Source organism: Peromyscus leucopus, chromosome 1 (assembly GCF_004664715.2).
Source record: "Peromyscus leucopus breed LL Stock chromosome 1, UCI_PerLeu_2.1, whole genome shotgun sequence".
Taxonomy (NCBI): domain Eukaryota; kingdom Metazoa; phylum Chordata; class Mammalia; order Rodentia; family Cricetidae; genus Peromyscus; species Peromyscus leucopus.
In genome coordinates this window covers 97,401,736-97,415,168 of record NC_051063.1, presented here as the reverse complement: position 1 = coordinate 97,415,168, position 13,433 = coordinate 97,401,736, and the positions used below count along the sequence as shown (strand labels likewise).

The 13,433-nt window shown below is 44.0% G+C and overlaps 1 protein-coding gene across 1 annotated transcript in view; it reads left to right on the top strand.

Moving 5' to 3' along the window:
* Nucleotides 1-6,810, top strand: part of Syt9 (synaptotagmin 9) — a 175,233-nt gene extending 168,423 nt beyond the window's left edge. The window contains exon 7 of the mRNA XM_028859867.2: nucleotides 5,534-6,810. Within this exon, the coding sequence (XP_028715700.1) occupies nucleotides 5,534-5,542 (9 nt within the window). The 3' untranslated portion in view covers nucleotides 5,543-6,810. The remainder of the gene's footprint in view (nucleotides 1-5,533) is intronic.
* The last annotated feature ends 6,623 nt before the right edge of the window (nucleotides 6,811-13,433 follow it).

Below are 13,433 nucleotides of genomic sequence, written 5' to 3'. Positions count from 1 at the left end.
ATAGGGCATGAGTTGCCTCCTGGGGGAATTTTACCAAGAAGAATCTTAGAGGGCAACTTCTTCTGAAGATGTCCCAATATAGCAGTTACAACCAAGCCATGTCCCTCTACTAGAAGACAATTCAGACTTTTTATTTTAATCTCGTAATCCAGTTTATCACGTATATCCTTGAACTTCCATCCTGACACAATTTTTATCCTAATATTTTCCCTTCCAATTCTGTGATTTGGATGGACGGTGTCATGTGTCCCACACACATGTGGAGCACACAGTCAGAGCTTCTGCTGAGAGTTACTCGTTATCCTTGCTATCTCGTTGTTGCTTTGAACTCTTTAAGAGGTGAATAGGCATGGGTCATCTTTGTTTTCTGGTGCTCAGTGAGTGTTTGTTGAATTTGTTGATGAGTAAATGTAATATACAAATTTGGAGCAACACACTGCATGTATCTTCCACTTGATCTTAATAAGTAATCATTTTTGCCTTTTAGTAATTATCTATTGTGCTACCTCATTTGAAAAAATATAGTATTTACCTTCTAAATGGCATTATTACTGGAGCCTTGCCTCTGTGTGTTCCTCTGTAGGAGTAGCATACACACACACATGCACACACACACACACATGCACACACACACACACACATGCACACACACACGCACACACGCACGCACACATGCACATGTGTGCCTGCCACTTTTCACCTCACAGCCAACTTGACAATGGATTTGATTCACTTTCTTGTAACATCTGAACTATTCCAGTTCTTTTCCAGATTGAGACTCCTTTAAAGATTTATTTATTTTTTATAATGTGCATGTGAGAGAAGGTGCCTATGGGAACCAGAAGAGGACATTGGATTCCCCTGGACTTATTGTGAGCCACCTGACATGGATGCTGTGAACCAAACTGACCCTCTATGAGAGCTCTGCACACTCTTAACTGCTGAGCATCCTTCCAGCCCTCTAAGACCTCTTTTTAAATAAAGTTTCTGCAGTAGCAGGCAAAGCCTAGTGTGTTCCTCCAGAGCATGCTTTTAGGCCTATGGTGGCAGAGTCTGGCCCTGCTGCTTCCCACCTTCATCAGATCCCTTAATCTCACTGGAGGAAAAATGTAATTGCCCATCTGACATAAAGGTTTGGAGAAAGGATTAAATGAGATAGGGTATACAAAGTTGTTAAGATGGAACCTGGGTACTTAACATCTTTACCCAAATGGACATTTCCATTTTCTAAGTTGTTACCCTAAGCTCCTGATGGGAAATGCCATTCTACTTATACTAATTTATTTCTTTGATTTCTTTAGTTGTTGGTTTTAGTTTTTTATTCCTTTATAGTTTCATTCGCTTATATAATGAATTATAGTCTTTTTTTTACCCCCCTATTATCACATCCCATCCCCTCTCCTCCTCTTAAAACTCTTCTTCCCAGCACACCCCCCTCCTAATTTCTTCAATGTTTGCTGTGTGTGATCCACTAAGTTTAATTAGGTTGCCTGGGCATGGACAGGAGGTTATTTACTTAATCAGAGGAGCTTATCACTTACCACTGAAGGAAGTGACTCTTCTTCCCTTGGCCACCAATAACTCATTAGTCCCTCACGGAGGAGCGAGGCCTCATCAGCCCTCCCGCTTCCATAATGAAGGGTTACCAGGTGTGCAGGTCTGTTACAGGTATCCAGCTGCAGTGAGTTCACAAGTTCATCAGGCATGCCATGTCTGGGAGACACTGCTTCACACACTCCTCCCCAACCTCTGACGTGCATTCTTTCCAGCTCTCTCCCACCATGTTCCCTAGTGATGGGGCTGATGTAGAGATCACATTTAGAACTGAGCCCCAAGGTCACTCATTCTCTGCACTTTGACTCATTGTAGCCTCTGTATAAACCAAAGTCAACTGCATAAAAGAAGCTCATCTGAGGAGGGCCGAGAGATGCACTAGGGTTTCAAGAAAGTACTTAGAAGTCACATTGATACTGTGTCCACCTAGCAGGTACAATAGCAGTAGGTCCTATTTTAGGGCTTGACCTCCCCACCCACAGGTTAACACACACTGTCTTATTTTTAACATGCTAGCTTTACAGTGGAAAAACAAGAGTTAAAAAAAAAAAGAAGAAGAATGCAATATTTGAGGAAGGAGGTGCTCACCTGATTCTAGGTGAGAAGTGTACACAGTAGTTTTTTTATATAAATATTTGTAAAGCTGTATTAATCAGTAACCAACAAAATGCTGAGGATTTTGCACTTTTTAGATTAAAAAATTTTAATACAATATTAAGTACATATAAGATCAGACAATAAGAATCATTTCCATTTTTGACAGACTTCTTAGTTCAAAACCCTTGGAAACTTCCTGTAATCAGAACCCATTTTCAAATTCACAGGAAGATATAGTCGAATACTCCACTCAATCTTTCTATGTTCTTAATTTGGGGTCATTTCCAATGCCCTGTCTCACATCAGCTGTCATTTTTGTGATTGAAGTGTCATTGCACATTACAGTTTTCATTGAGACAGTTCTCATCTTTGATTTCAATTCAATTTAATTCCAATCAAGTCCTTATGTCTCAGGACAATTGAATTCACTTAGAAATCTTTCTGGTCAGATTGGATTGTAACCACCACTTCCTGTCATACTGCTGAATTTTCTGAAGCCTTCCAAACCCATGACACATCCTGGAAGGCCATTGGGTCTGATAACAAGGAGAAAGAAGCTGTGCTCAGTGTGGTAGCCCTGGAACCAGCAAGGGCTATATTGGACACACAGTGCTTAAACCACCATTTCTGTCTCCACCCTCCCATCCCTACCGAATCCCACTGGGTCAGTGCTATTCTGAACTAGAGAAAACTCTCCCCTAAGATCTTTTTATAAAAAGATTGGGTGAGAAGCAACTCATTGGATGATATAAGTCAGAAAGATGTTGTAATATGTTTACTTTGCTTTGTTTGATGGAACTGTATCAATCTTTTCTTTCTTTCTTAAAGTAATTTATTTCTTTATTTTTATTTATGTGCATTGGTGTTTTGCCTGCAAGTATGTCTATGTGAGGGTGTTAGGTACCCTGGAACTGGAGTTACAGACAGTTGTGAGTCACCACCATGTGGGTGCTGGGAATTGAGCGCAGGTCCTCTGGAAGAGCAGTCAATGCTCTTACCCTCTGAGCCATCTCTCCAGCCTGTCTTCCTCCCCCATCTCAAGGAGAGACAAAAGGGGATTGGGTGGGAGCGTAAGCCATCCATGTCAAACCCAGGATTCTCCTGAGATAACCAAACTACATTTTTTCAGACATAACCTGGACATCTGACTTTCCCTGGAGTGGGTGCGTTTCTAGAAGTTTTCTCTTGTAAGACTATTAATAAAGATGGCCAGCAATTCCTTCAGAAATATCAAAACTCCTTTCTCCTGTCAGCCTGTGGGCTTGGTCCCTGGCCACAAGTGTTTTGGAACCTAGTGACAGTATCCAAGGAAGAAAAAACAAGGGACATTAGACCCTGACAGGGCTGGTCCCAGAAAACTCACTGAGCAGGAGGGTTTCATCTGAAACAGGAGAGAAACTAGCTGACCACTCTATAGCATTCCCCGAGGCTATGCCAGAGACCACTATTACACACACAAAGGCACCAGATGAGTCCGCTGCAGCTCCAGTGTCCAGCTGGAGCGATGCTATTACTTGGGTCGCTGGCAGACTGGCCTCTGCCAGTTGATTCCCTGGATATGGGAAATCGTTTTAAAAGTCTAGGCCTCGTGGAATCTACGAGAGTAACCCTAGAAAAGACTGCTAGCAATGGGGGATGCCAAGCCTGAACAGGCCATCTGTAACCAGGCAAGGCCTCGAGTGGAGGGATTGGGACACCATCCCAGCCACAAAATCTTTGACCTACACTTTGTCCTGCCTGAAGAGTGTTCTGGGACAGAGCCTAGCAGAACTGTCATCAAAGAGACCAGAGAGACTTCATCCAGCAACTGATGGGAGCAGAAGCAGAGCCCCACAGCCAAATGTCAGGCAGAGCTCAGGGAATTCTGCAAGGGGTAGGGGTGAAGGATGGAAGGAACCAGAGGGGTTGGGGACATCACAAGAACATGACCCATAAGATCAATTAACCGAGACTCATGGGGGCTCACAGAGATCAGGGAGCCTGTAGGTGTCTGACCTAGGTCCTCTGTATATATATTATGGCTGAGTGGCTTGGTGTTCTTGTGGGATTCCTGGCAGTGGGGATGGGGAGTCGCTGGCACTTTTGCCTGCTTGTGCGACTCTTTTCCTTCTACTAGGTTGCCTCATCCAGCCTTGATGTGATGGTATGTGCCTGGTCTTATTGTAGCTTGTTGTACTGTATTTGTTTGATGTCCCTTGGAGGCCTGCTCTTTTCTGAAGGGAGTAGAGGGAGTTTAGATTTGGGGGAGAGGGGAGGTGGGGAGAGGGCAGGGGGGAAAAAGTCTAGCCTTCTGAACATACTCCAGACAGGGCATAACCAGACCAGTAGAGAGGTGACTCCTGGGTCTGAACACCTCTGTACTGGCTTGTTTATGTACCCAAGGCAATGTGTTAAGATTTGTTCAAATGACAAATATCTATTTGCCCTTCCCTGCTACCTTCAGAAATAAATACAGCTTTCCTGAGGGATTTGTGTGTATACAAGAATGTATATACTTCAAAGCCAGATGTGGCTTTCTGTTTCCAACGTCTGGCTTTAATTATTTCACTTATGTTGTAGCTTTATTGCAGACCTTTGATTTCTGAAATGTAGTCCATACATTCCAATTTGAAAACATTTGTTGTTCTCTCAGGTTGTGCATAAAGTTTTGTTGCTATATCCTCAGAAGTCACTTTGGTTTCTCTCCTTCTCGCTGTGTGTCTGCTGTATTCATACCCTTGATCTGTATTAAATGGTGACATCATGAATTGAATTTCAGTAGAATACTGGGTTGAGTGAGCAACACAAGAGAACCTGCTTCTCTAAGTCTGAGGTTCTACTAAGAAAGTTCACTGTTCAGGGCTGGGGATATATCTTAATGATAGAACACTTGTCCAACACAAAGACCTGGGCTGTATCCCCAGCAAAATACACACATGCATGTACATACATCTGTGTACCTTGTGCAGCTGGAAAACAAGGATTGAGTATTATGATATTTCATCACTCAAAACCCCCTTTTTCTAGCCCGGTCATACGTGCTACTGCTCTGTTCCTCACAATGCATTCCCTTCACCTCAATTCTGATAACCCTTCCATAGCTCCAGGTTCTTTTCCTGCCCCTGCATGAGGCTCTCTCTTCTGGCCAAATGGCCCAAGTTCATCTTCAGTCTAGGTGATAACTACACTTCAGAATCCCCTTAGTCATCTCAAAGACTTCTTTAGATGTTTATGCATACCTCTATGGTTCTCTTATCCCTTTATGCATCCTTTGAGATCTGGATGAATACCTCACATACAGTCTTTGTGTTCCCAACATCTGTCACAGTGCCTGGTATTTGTTTGGTACACATTAGAGATGTACACATGAAAACCAATCACTCTTTGCTTCTTCTTCCTACAGAAACGATGACTATGGATAAGAAGACTGCTTGTGCCAAGGACACAGTCGGACAACTATGTAACAAAGATCTTAAGTAACTTTCCCACCTAGCGACACCCAGATGACTCCAGTGATGTCATACTCAGCTGTAACCACAGCAATAACTGGCCCTCTTTCCAAATTGGATTTGGTGAATTCTTCAGGTGGTCCAAGCTGATGTGCTCTAGGGAAGCTCATCCCTCACTGTCAAAAACCAAATTGGACTCTGGAAGAAAGCAAGTGACATAGTGAAAGTCCTGAGTACCAAGACTCTTAGTGGCTAATGGAAGGCCTTTGGTTGTATGGGCATGATACTGGTCCTGGTAGTGGTCAGTCTAACAAGAAGTTATTTAATTGAATGCCCTGGAAGGACAGAATATTTTTAAAAATATATCCAGGTGCTAAATAGGCAGCAGATTTCAATCTAAACTCTACTACTTGTGAGCTAATGACTGTCTTCAGAGAATAATTCTACCCCAAAAAGTGCTCCAATTTTCCAAGGAATGGCTCAAGAGAATATTAGGTCAGGCAAGCCTGGAGAAGTCTCATGCAAGGCAAGTTAGTTCATAGCAAACTCATTGACCCCTCCCATGCACATGGCAGAGTCCCACTTAGCCTCGGCTGTTCTTCACTTCATTCACATTCATCACAGATTCTGGGATTCTAGAACATTATTTCCAGGTAGCCAGCAGCTACTTTGTTTCCAGCGGTGGTATTACTAGAATGAAATGTGTCCTCCTTATTAGAGAATCATTCCCCTCAATGGCATATGCATTCTGGAATATTATTTCCTGGGCACAGGAGTATGTGTTATGAGATAAGATCACTGAGAGATGACACAGGATCCACTAAGAAAAGACATAGCTTTTGGTTTTTCTTGACATAACTGCCTTCTGGGTATTTCCATATGTAATAGCCCATAGTATAGACTTGGGCAGCCACAGACAGAGTCTCTTTCCCATTTCAGACACATATCACTTTTACAGCACTTGGGGAATGGAAATACCTACAAGAATGAAGACCAAGGGCTCTCCCCAGGGTAGCTCATCCATTACCCAGCATCCTTCTGAACCAGTCTACTGCCAGTTCTGCACCTCATCCTCCTGGTTTCTCCCTCCACGAAATGAAACCAAAGGCCTCAGCATACCCTGAATGGACCAGGAGCTGTTACCTAGAGGTCCTATCTCATTTTAGGTGCAAAGCACCTTCTCCACACACCTGCATCACTACTCCATGATTGCATTTACCTTTCATACAGTCCTGAAACAGAATCCAGAGTTGGGTTGCAGTTAACCATCCTAGAAAAAGCCTTCTCTTCATTTCCACTCACATTTCAATGTAGGTTGCACTGGATAGATGGAGCATCATGACATGTTGGAAAGTTCTGGTTGCCATACACACCTAGTACAATCCTAGTGCCAGTGTCAGATCTTGTCAGGTCTTGAAAGGGTAGAGGCCTTTGGTTGTGTAAGGCAATGTTAATTCACTCAAGCTTAGTGTATTCCCCAGCCTGCCTGATCAACTCCCATCTCTTTCCAACTTCCATTTGCAAGGGGTTCAAAGCGAACCTCAGTTCTGTCTATGTGTAATAAAATGAGAAAAACACACTTTTCTCTCCCCATGGATTCTCTCTACCCAATCCCTTCCCATTCAGACATCCTCCATCATACCAGTGTTTAGAACCAAAGTATGAAGGGCGAGTGCCAACAGGATAGTGTACAGAAATATTGTCACTAGATCCAGGCAGATGCGCCTAGGAGAATGGTCCCAAAGAAACCAGAATGGCTCCAGCAAAAGATTATCAGGCAGCCATCTCATTAAGCTTCGACATGTCCTTGGCAATGGGAGCCCAAGCTGGAGATCCTGAGGTAGCCTATTGTTCCCTGCTCAGGATCTCCTTGCCTTGAGCTAGCAGCCCTGGGATACAAGTGAATAAGCTAATGGCTCAAAGATAGCTTTGCAGGGGCATTCAGGCAAAGAAAACTGCCCACATGGTGAACAGATGGCTTTGTGTGTGGATAGCTTTACCTAGCCAGTACAGCTGTGACCAGAAGCTGGCTATCAATTTGAATTCCCTCAGCTCATTTGCAACTCTGCCTCTGTTCTCTTGTGTTTTGTTTGGTTGCCCTTTAGTTTCCTAGTAAATATTCCTTTTGAAAAATAAAATCGTTGTCTCGTTGAATTGGGGAGGGGATGGTTTTTTGGCATTTTTTTCCAGGATAGAAGGATACTACAATACCTTGGAAAACTGGAAATCATGGTGGAAAGAGAAACACCTTGATCAGATCTTAGGAAAACCCTTTGGGGAGATCTGGTGCTGAGTGAGAGAAAGAGGCCAGGTGTCCTCCCAACAATTCCCAGTTCTTCTTACTGCCCCAACTTCAGGGAAATCTGCCCTAGGTGTGTTGCCACTAAAATGTCTCTTGGACTAATGAACTATGAGCATTCAGCAAGGGTGTAATGTCCAGCACATGAACTAGCACTGACAAGATGGGTGTTTTTCTAATGTGTGTGTTTCTGAAACTCTCTAGGGATCTTAACTCTTTGTGGCCATTAGTAACCAATTTTTCATATAAGAAGAAAAATCAATTACACTCAAAGAAAACGAACAGACGGATATGGAGAATGGCTTCCTGCAATGATGGGTGTTCTAAATATACATTACTGTATAAGAAAACATGATAAAAACAAGATAAGAGTGATGTTCTGGGGTGTGTGTGTGTGTGTATGTGTGTGTGTGTGTGTGTGTGTGTATTTTAGATAGTTTCTCTCTGTGGCTCAGTCTAGCATCAAACTTGCAGGTCTCATGCCTCAGCTTCATGAGTGCTGGAAGTAGACACATCTGCTATCCTAACAGACTACAGTAGCTTAAATGGTCATGTACTGACTCTTCTGATTCTGTAGGTTGCTTGACTGCTTCCCCCCTCCCCCTCTGTCAGATGGCATCTGGAGCTGATGTCATCTGAAAGCTTGATTGGGCTAGAGGCCATGTCTGGCTCCTCAGCTGCAGTAACTAAGATAGCAGGAGAATGGGCCTTTCTTTCTGCGTGTTAACCTTGGGCTTCCTCACATCATGGAGTTTGCCCAATAGACTTCTAAAGCAGCCAGAACTAACATTTTAGGAGGCCCTGGTTCTTCTCAATAACATTTGAAGGACCAATCACTTCTGCAACACGCAGTGTGTCGGCAACAAGTAATAGGACCAGCCCAAATTCAAGGGGGAAAGAGTTAAACAGTAATGGAAAATGGTATGACCCAATGGTGTCATCTTGAGAGACAGTAGGGATAGGAGTGGGGATAGGGAAGTGACAGAGTCAAAGAACTCCCTAGGTAGCTGACACTGGAGGTAAAACCGAGAGCCTTGACTATGGTAGTCTAGTGCTCAGCTGCCAGGCTACATCCCCAGCCTAGATGGCTGCCACTTTAAAAACACATACAATGCTTAGCATGCACGGACAATGGCTAGGAAAGGATAGAAAAGGGGAAAGGGCTATCCATATCGAATTCAATGGCATAAGCTAAAAAAAGCAACTGGTTATGAGTGATAGAACATGACAGATGTGAGAAACATGGATGACAACTACAATTACTATCACTATTCTAACAGTAAAGAAGTTAGAGTGGATACCTAAGTTTTCCTTCATCTCTGCACCAACTGAGGGTGCAGACAGGACCTTGCCATGCTTGGGATTGTCCCTAGAGAAAGAAGTGAAGATAGAAGTTGTCTGTCCCTCTTTAGAAGACTCCACTGTAACACAAAACCTAATAGGTGTTGTAATAAAAATCCTGGTGCCAGATGCTGGGGTAAATGCTGAGAGATCAGAGAGACAAAGGAACAAGCCACTGCCACATCTCGCCTCACCAATCCCACGAATCCTCTGACTGAATGTCTCGGAGTCCTCAGCTGAAAAGGGTTCAGCCAAAAGAGGCTCCGGCTGGGAAGCCTTTAGTTCCTGCAGCCTCACACGTTACACACCTTTCTCCTCCCAGCCATATTACTTCCTTCCTAGTGCTGGGATTAAAGGCATGTGATTCCCAAGTGCTGTACTGGGATTAAAGGTGTGTGCCACCACTGCCTGACTCTGTTTCTCTCCTAGACTGAATCAATCTCATGTAGTCCAGGGGGGCTTTGAACTCACAGAGATCCAGACGTATCTCCCCCGAGTGCTAGGATTAAAGCTGTGTGCCACCTCTGCTTGGCCTCTACGTTTAATCTAGTGGCTTGTTCTGTTCTCTGATATTCAGGCAAATTTTATTAGGGTACATAATATATCGCCACACTCCACAAAGAATCAATGTGGCTAACTAAGAGAGGGATTTTTACCAAATCTAGTTTGAACCTAAAAGTCGTCAGCTGCCCCTCTGCAGGAGGCCCTCACATTGCTGGTGTTGCCATGGTACCCTCTGCCGCATCTCTCCTGCAGTTGTCCTGTCCAATGGAATGATCTAGTTCACTGCTCATCTCTGTTCCTTCACCTATCTTAATTCATCTCCCTTGCTAGAACTTTCATGAAAGAACTAAAATGAAACATGAAGAAAAAAGAAAAAGAAAATAATCAAAGAGAAAAAAATTAACCCACCGGTAAGAAAGTTGCCCTACCAGGGAAAACCTGCAGCAGAAACCCAGGAAAAGCAGACAAAGAGATGGCAGCCTGGTACTCTGGGAGGTGCAGAAGGTGAGCCCTGGTCCTCCTCTCGAAGTCAAGGACACATAAAAGGTGAACAGCAGCAAAGCAGCTCTGGGCAATACCATGGGCCAGCATGGGGTTCCTTGATGGCAGATGAAGATCCCCTTCGTCTCCCACATGACTGCATAAGCCTTTCTTAGGATGGTGGCAGGCACTGCTTGCTTCTCCCACTAATAATAATAAAATAATTTTTAAGATGAAAAGTAACTGAGAAAGAAATCTGATTTCAATCTCTGGCCTCCATATGTATGTTGTTTTATTTCCCATTTCCTGGGAATTAGACAGTGCCAACCACTGTGTCCACCCACCAGAAACTGAGTAAGTATTTTATGGCTAGAACCCCACACACCAAGTTTATACACTGGAATAGTTTCAAGTAGTTTAATCTCCCTGCCTACCCCATAACCCCTGGGTAATTGTATCTTCAGGTCCAGAATCTGTCTCTAAAACTGGTGACTTCACCTTGTTCCCTGGAATCAACAATACTTCGAACCAGTTATCTCCAAGCAGAATGTGAGCTGTAGACACCCCTGCTCTGGAGGAGCTGAGAGCTGAGGACTACTCTGCCACTGGCCAACCCCAAAAGCTCCAGGCCTCACCTATATGTTCCTTATCATCGGGGGTCCCACTTAGACCCTTGTCAATCCCAGTGGGGCCAGCTCACAGAGATCTGAGGGAAAACAAAAATCAAGCAAACAAACAATAAAATTAAAATAAAATAAACAAAAGCAAGTAAACAAATAGTGCCTGGCTCCTGCTCTTCTAAGTTTAAAAAGCACTTCAGCTATCCCCAAAGGGCTGGACAACAGAAGTATGGCTCTGGGAACCCCTTATCTAGAACTTTCTTTCTTGACCCAGTTCCTCACTGTTCTTTGCATTATGGTGCTTAGCTTCTTAGCGTACATGCCGCTGTACACATACGCACATACAAGCATGGATGGAGTCCAGGGCTTCCTGTTCCTCTCAGAACAATGAAGGGGAACATAGAAATCATGGCCCTGTCAGCGCTAGGAGCTCTGACTCTTTTGCAGCAAGGAGCTCTCTAGGTCTTAGAGAAATTGCTTCATGGCAATTGTATAAATAAGTTGAGGGCCTATGAATGTGCCTGCCAACTTAGCACAGGTAGGCAGTCTGCTCAGGAAACTTGTATTCCCCTAAATACTTACCACCTGCAGCCACGACAGCCTCCACTTCTCATTTTAGATGAGATTCTATGTAATGCCTTCTTAATCTGGTTGCAGCTAGAATAGGTATCTCTTAGTTGATCTCACCTCTTCAAGGCCATGATATGTGATTTTTAAGGGATGTCAGAGACTCCAGCATCAATGTGTCTGTTTATAGAGCTGTCATTTCATCTGAAAGGCTGCCATTCATGTGTAATGTTTGCAAGGAGCACTGAACAAGGACCAGGACATACCTTATGTGCTATGGATGGAAAACAGAGCTACAGGTAGAATCTGGGTCTAGAATTCTCTTTTGCCTCTGATTCCTAGGCCTTCTCTGGGAAAATGTTTTTTCTCCCATGAGAAATGGTTAACACAGTGTGCTCTGTGCTCTTCCACCTTTAAAGTTTGTGTCTCTGCATCTGGGGGCTTCTTGTGCCCAACAATGGGAAAGGCATGGAGTTGGGGCAGAGCTGTGCAGCCTTAGATATATATAGTCCAGAACTCCCCATTCAAGCTGTCTCTGCAAGGGGAGGGAGGGTCCAGATCGTCAAAGGATATCAACTGCCTCTCTACTGTATTTCTTCATTTTCTTTTTTCTTTTTCTGTCCCCTTTTCAATGGCTTTTCATTTTTAACAAGTAATCTGAAAGGAATTTGATTTTGAGTGTCCAAAAAGCCTCTATAATAACCACTGAAGAGTACTGCAGACCATAAAACTAGGATTTATATACTCCATCTTGAATTAAATGCTCAAACATGTGCTCCCTATAACCACCCTAAACAGGGCTTGTCCTAGTCCAACAAGTATGCCAAAAGGAAGGAAAGGGGAAGCTGAGCCACAAGGAGGGCTCTCAGGGAGGGGTGTCTCTAGATAGAGATGAAAAGGAGTGATTGTGTCTCTGCGGATGGATGCCATAGCCAAGGGTAAGGAGAAGGAAGGGCACTGAGCACTCTTTCCTGGCCTACTTAATTTAAGCACCAGCCTGTAATCCCTCACCTAAGGCTCTGATAGAAATCTTCATTCCAGGAAGCTGTGATTTGTCCACAGCTCACCATCTATGTTACTGATAGCATCAAGGCAGAGGTGCCTGACAATGTCAAAACACAAACTTCTGCAAATCGCACAGCTCCCACAAGGCCGCAGTATCCATTTCTGTGTACATTGGATTGAGATGTACATGTCAGGGGCCTGATGTTCTGTCAACTGCAAGAAGCATCCTCCTCCTACCTCAGCCACTATTTTAAAAATGGAAACTCAAAGCTTGGTTCAGTCAAGATCAGTCAGACTGGAGGAGAAGAGAGAAGGTTTGTGGAAGAGTGGGAAGACAGAGCCAAGGGATGTTTCCAAGAGAGTGGATTGAGCATCTACCTGTCTGGGTAGAGCCCACAGGTCTTCTTTGGGGCTCCCTCTGGAGGACACTGCCAAGGCTCACAAACACAGAGGACACAGGCAGGAGCCATCATGGCCAAGTATATGTTTTCTAGATAGAATGCCTTCTCACTCAGTCTAAAAAGTCAAATGACTACCTGAAAAGAGTCTGCTCTCTAGTGGTGGAAGGCTCCAAATAGTTCACACAAAATTTGACTCAGTCTTTAGGCAGGGAACACTAACACTACCCAGAGAAGCACTCTGAGAGAACCAGGAAAGCCAACTTCAGCTTTAAGTCCCGGGGAATCCGGTGTGTTAAAAATTCATAGAACCTCAGAGACCTCAGTTGGGAACCTGCGCAGTAGAGACCAAGGGTAAGTCCTACCTGGTAGACACAGGTTGTGTAAGAGTCATTTCCACCTTGAGCTTTACCTACAAAGAAGCCCCATTCAGATAATCATCAAGACACAAAACACCATGCTTTTGAAAGTTACTAATCCACATCCTAAGGGTCAGTGGTTCTCCTTGATCCGCCCCCTCCCCTGCAATCTCCATCTATTCTCAAGATACCCGAGCTCTATGCTAATCTGAAAGATTTCAGAAGCTCTTGGCAGAGTGGTGGTTTTGGGGTGCTAAAGGAACAGACTCAGCGTGGACTCT